The 4,011-nt window shown below is 33.6% G+C and overlaps 1 protein-coding gene across 1 annotated transcript in view; it reads right to left on the bottom strand.

The window, feature by feature from the left end:
• Window positions 1–93: 93 nt before the first annotated feature.
• The window catches only part of COBLL1 (cordon-bleu WH2 repeat protein like 1), a 169,710-nt gene continuing 165,792 nt past the window's right edge, over window positions 94–4,011 (bottom strand). The window contains 1 exon segment of the mRNA XM_017889521.1: window positions 94–298. Coding sequence (XP_017745010.1) covers window positions 212–298 — 87 coding nt within the window. The 3' untranslated portion in view covers window positions 94–211.

The raw sequence follows: 4,011 nt of genomic DNA on the forward strand, positions 1-4,011 counted from the left end.
AAAAAAAAAAAAAAAAAAAAAGATTAAAAAATTATTATAAATTATAAATTCTGGTAACTTTTCTTCTGGCATTAAAAGCCACAGCACAAATTCTAATACTTTAACATATAATATATTAGTGTACATCTGAATATACATTTGCCAAAATGTTCCATTAGTATGAAGTTGGTCTGAAGTGGAAGTGAAGTGCAGTGGTGTGGCGGGGTAACATTTAACGGTCATCCTGGGCATCAGGGGACATGGAATGGCTGAGTCTTGACCTTCCATTCACAGATATTGTATTTGATGGAATGGTAACCTAAGAGAAAGAAACACACTTTGCACCCATCAATTTAAAATGGGACAGCTGTCTAATTTTCAATTTTCAACAGTTACCACATTTCAACTTCTGCTTTATTGTAAATGCTAAGTATTTATTATTCAATAAATTATAATCAAGAATAAACATTCATTCTACCATAAAATTTAAAAAGAGTTGTTATTTTCACAACAAATAAGTTAAATAATCCATTAACACATCTTAATCTGTATAAAATTACCAAATCAACACAAAGGACAAGAGCACAAACAGACTGCAAGCCAAGCTGTTAAAGAGCATTTTTAGCTAGATTAATTCTGTAATTCTGGCTCCCCAAAACTGCCTCTGAGAATGTGGAAAGATAAAGTGAATTCCACAAAGCAATGAGTTTTACAAGTTTTGTACTGATGGTATAAATTAACGTGAAATCCCCCTCCCCATGGTCTCCTATTTATTCAAAACAAAAAAAGGAGTCCTTGGTATTAAAATGCTTTCATGTGAAGGATTTAAAAAGTAAAATCTGTGACTGTTAAGCCAAATGATTGCAGACTGAAAGGGAGTTTTTTTCTTTTTCTCAGTAAGTAAACTCCTAAGTTTCAAAATTCTATGGTAAAGTCTTATATTCACAAATTATAAGTGAATAAAAACATGAAAACTAGAATTTTCTACATAGTGTGAAATTCCAGCTTTTGAAATATGTAAAGTAATCTGGATTCTGAATAGTAAATATCTATATTTTGAAATATCATACCTGCAATATAATAAAGATATTTTAAGACAGTTTAGATTATAATTTTACTAATTTAGGTTCATAACTAAACACTATCATCTTCTCACAAGAAGACAACTAGAGTACAAATGGCCACAGATTTTCCTAGCAACCGAGTAAACTGGTTAAAAGGAAAATGAAATTGGCAAATTTAGTTTGGACTTGGCTTCCCTGTGCTTCGTTTTTTGCCTTTTACTAAATAAAGATTGGTCATCTAAACTAATGAGTTTTCTCGACTGTCTAATGAATGCAGGATGGAGCAGAGTGATTGACGCTACACACCTAAAAGAACATGGGTAAGAAGAAGAGTTGCCATCAGCAGAAGGGAAAACTCATCTGCACCCTGTTTAGTATACCTGTGAGATTTCTTTCCAAGAATAGCCAACAAATGACAGGTAATGACTTCCTTTTTTGGGGGGTGGGGGAGGAGGTAGAATTTATTGGTGAGTATTAAGAGGGGGCAGCACTGTGGAAGCCCTCATGAGTGCAGGGCCCAGCACTTGTCCAGAGGTCCATGATTGGGGATGTACTTGACCCCACAGCCATCTGGGATGAGCCACTTCTCAGCCACCATGTCTTCAAATTCATCAGCACTGAACTTGGTGAAGTCTCACTTCTTTGAGAAGTGGATCTTCTGGCAGCCAGAGAACTTGAACTTGGCTTTGTGCAGGGCCTCAATCACATGCTCCTTGTTCTGCAGCTTGGTGCAGCTGGACATGGTAACTTGGCCAATGTGAACCCTGGCCACAGTACCCTGGGGCTTTCCAAAGGCACCTCGTATGCCTGTTTGGATCTTACATTGGGGTAGTGCAAGGTCAGAGACATGAACATACATCTGAAAAACCTATCACCAAGGTCCCTTAGAGCAACCTATATAAGAAACAGGCTGCATACACTACCAAGGAGGATGCTGTTTGCAGCCACTGCACACTGGGCCCCCATAAGGAAAGAAACTCAGAAGGTTTAATTGGCTGCAGAGGTAATGACTTTCATTGTGGAAACTTGGTCCCAAATGTTTCTGTGTACAGGAGAATTATTTTGTAATTCTTGCCAAAATTGCAGTTCTCATAATTCTTTGTGAAGGGGAAAATTTGTTTTAGGCATTTAGAAAACATATGGATGGCTCTAAATGTCTCCAAGTAAAAGATGCTCATTGTAGCACCATATATAGAATCCAGTTAAACGACCACCAATAAGGAACAAATAAGCTATGTTACATTCATAAAGTCAAATACTATGTAATCTTAAAAAGAATAGTACAGATATATATATTTAACAGCTTGAAAAGCTTCAAAGAGACATTTGTTTATGAATGGATTTGCAGAGTATTCCATTTTGTAAATTAAATACATTTACATATTATAAAAGTGGCCTAGAAGCTTACAGAGCAACCTATCAAGAATGGCTATTTTGAAGAAAATGACATCATCTTTACTATTTAAAACTTGTTTACTAAACTTTTAAACAAAAGAAGCCATCACTAGAATACTAGTTTATAAATTCTGAGGGCAGAGATCTTATTGATTTTAATGCCAGTTTATACCAACTTTATATCAATATTTATTTTAGTGCCTGGGACAGTGTAGTACTCAATAAATATTTCTTGAATGGAATATGGTAACTTTTTACAAACATTCATAAAGAAAAAAGAAGGTATCACTTGAATGTTTTTGAATGAGGAACATATTATACTTATAATACAGATACTTAAAAAAACATTTAAGAATTTACTGATGTGAATATCTACTAACTGATTGTCTACTCTTGAAGTTTAAAGAATTTTTAGGAATTTCACATAGCTTTATTTTTTCCACAAGGAATGTAACTATGAAAATTTCTATCATTTACATTTACTTTAAAAATGTAGAAATCGCTGCCAACCTGAAACTCTGGTTGTTCAAATTTAAACTAAGGAAATATGAATTTAAAAAACTAATTAAATAAACAAAACAAGCCAGCAAGATTCTGTATGACTTACCCAGTTTTTTCCTTCCCTCCACCTTCTGTTGAACCAAAGATAAGTCTTACATTTGAAAAACACTTAATACATAGTGATAAATATCAAAATATGATTCACTATTTTCAGACCTTACTTGTAATGGGGTAATAACTTGATTTTTAGTAAATCAGAGACTATCAAGTACTGAAAGCCAAAGTTGTTCTTATGTCAATACAGGCCAAGGGTAATGAATTAATCTGTCTTGTTCTTTGTAAATAATTTGCTGATTCATATATAAATCTTAACATCACACAATTTATAACATACTGAGCTCGATTTATTAATGCTTTACATGAAGAAAAGACTAATCTCTGTGACTACATGGGGGTTGAGTAGGGGTAAGGTGTGCAAAAAAATTCCTTCTGAAACATGAAAAAAATGGCATATTTATGACTACATTTACACTAGAACAGTCAACTGGATAATTGTTCTATTGTGAACCAACCATTATAATGAAGGTTAATTGCCTGCGTATGAACCAGAGCCATAAGACAAGTGGGTACCTGGAGTTAAATTGAATATTTGGGTGCCAAGATATAGAGAAACACAGAGCCAACTTTCTGATGAACAATCTAAACTTACCATCAAAATCACCAGAGATTTTATTTGGCAATACAATTGTTCTATAAAAGAAATGTCAGAATTTAAAAGAAACTAGAAGAAATCTTCAGTACAGAACAGAAACACAGGACTTAAGCAAAGATCACAAGAAATTAAGAGCCTGCCTGTGCCCATTTTTACTTCCTTTGGCAATTTTTTGAAATAGAATATATATATGTATATATATATATAGAAAAATTCACTAAATGTAAATACGTAGCCCAGTGAAAAACAAACATGCTTATAATGCACCACTCATGTCAAGAGAAAAAACACCTCCAAGTTCCCTATTAATCTTCTTTTAAAATTGTGGTATTTTCTTCATCATAGATTTTAGCCTTATAT

The sequence above is a fragment of the Rhinopithecus bieti genome, unplaced genomic scaffold (genome assembly GCF_001698545.2).
Source record: "Rhinopithecus bieti isolate Rb0 unplaced genomic scaffold, ASM169854v2 scaffold_19603, whole genome shotgun sequence".
In the NCBI taxonomy this organism is placed as follows: Eukaryota; Metazoa; Chordata; class Mammalia; order Primates; family Cercopithecidae; genus Rhinopithecus; species Rhinopithecus bieti.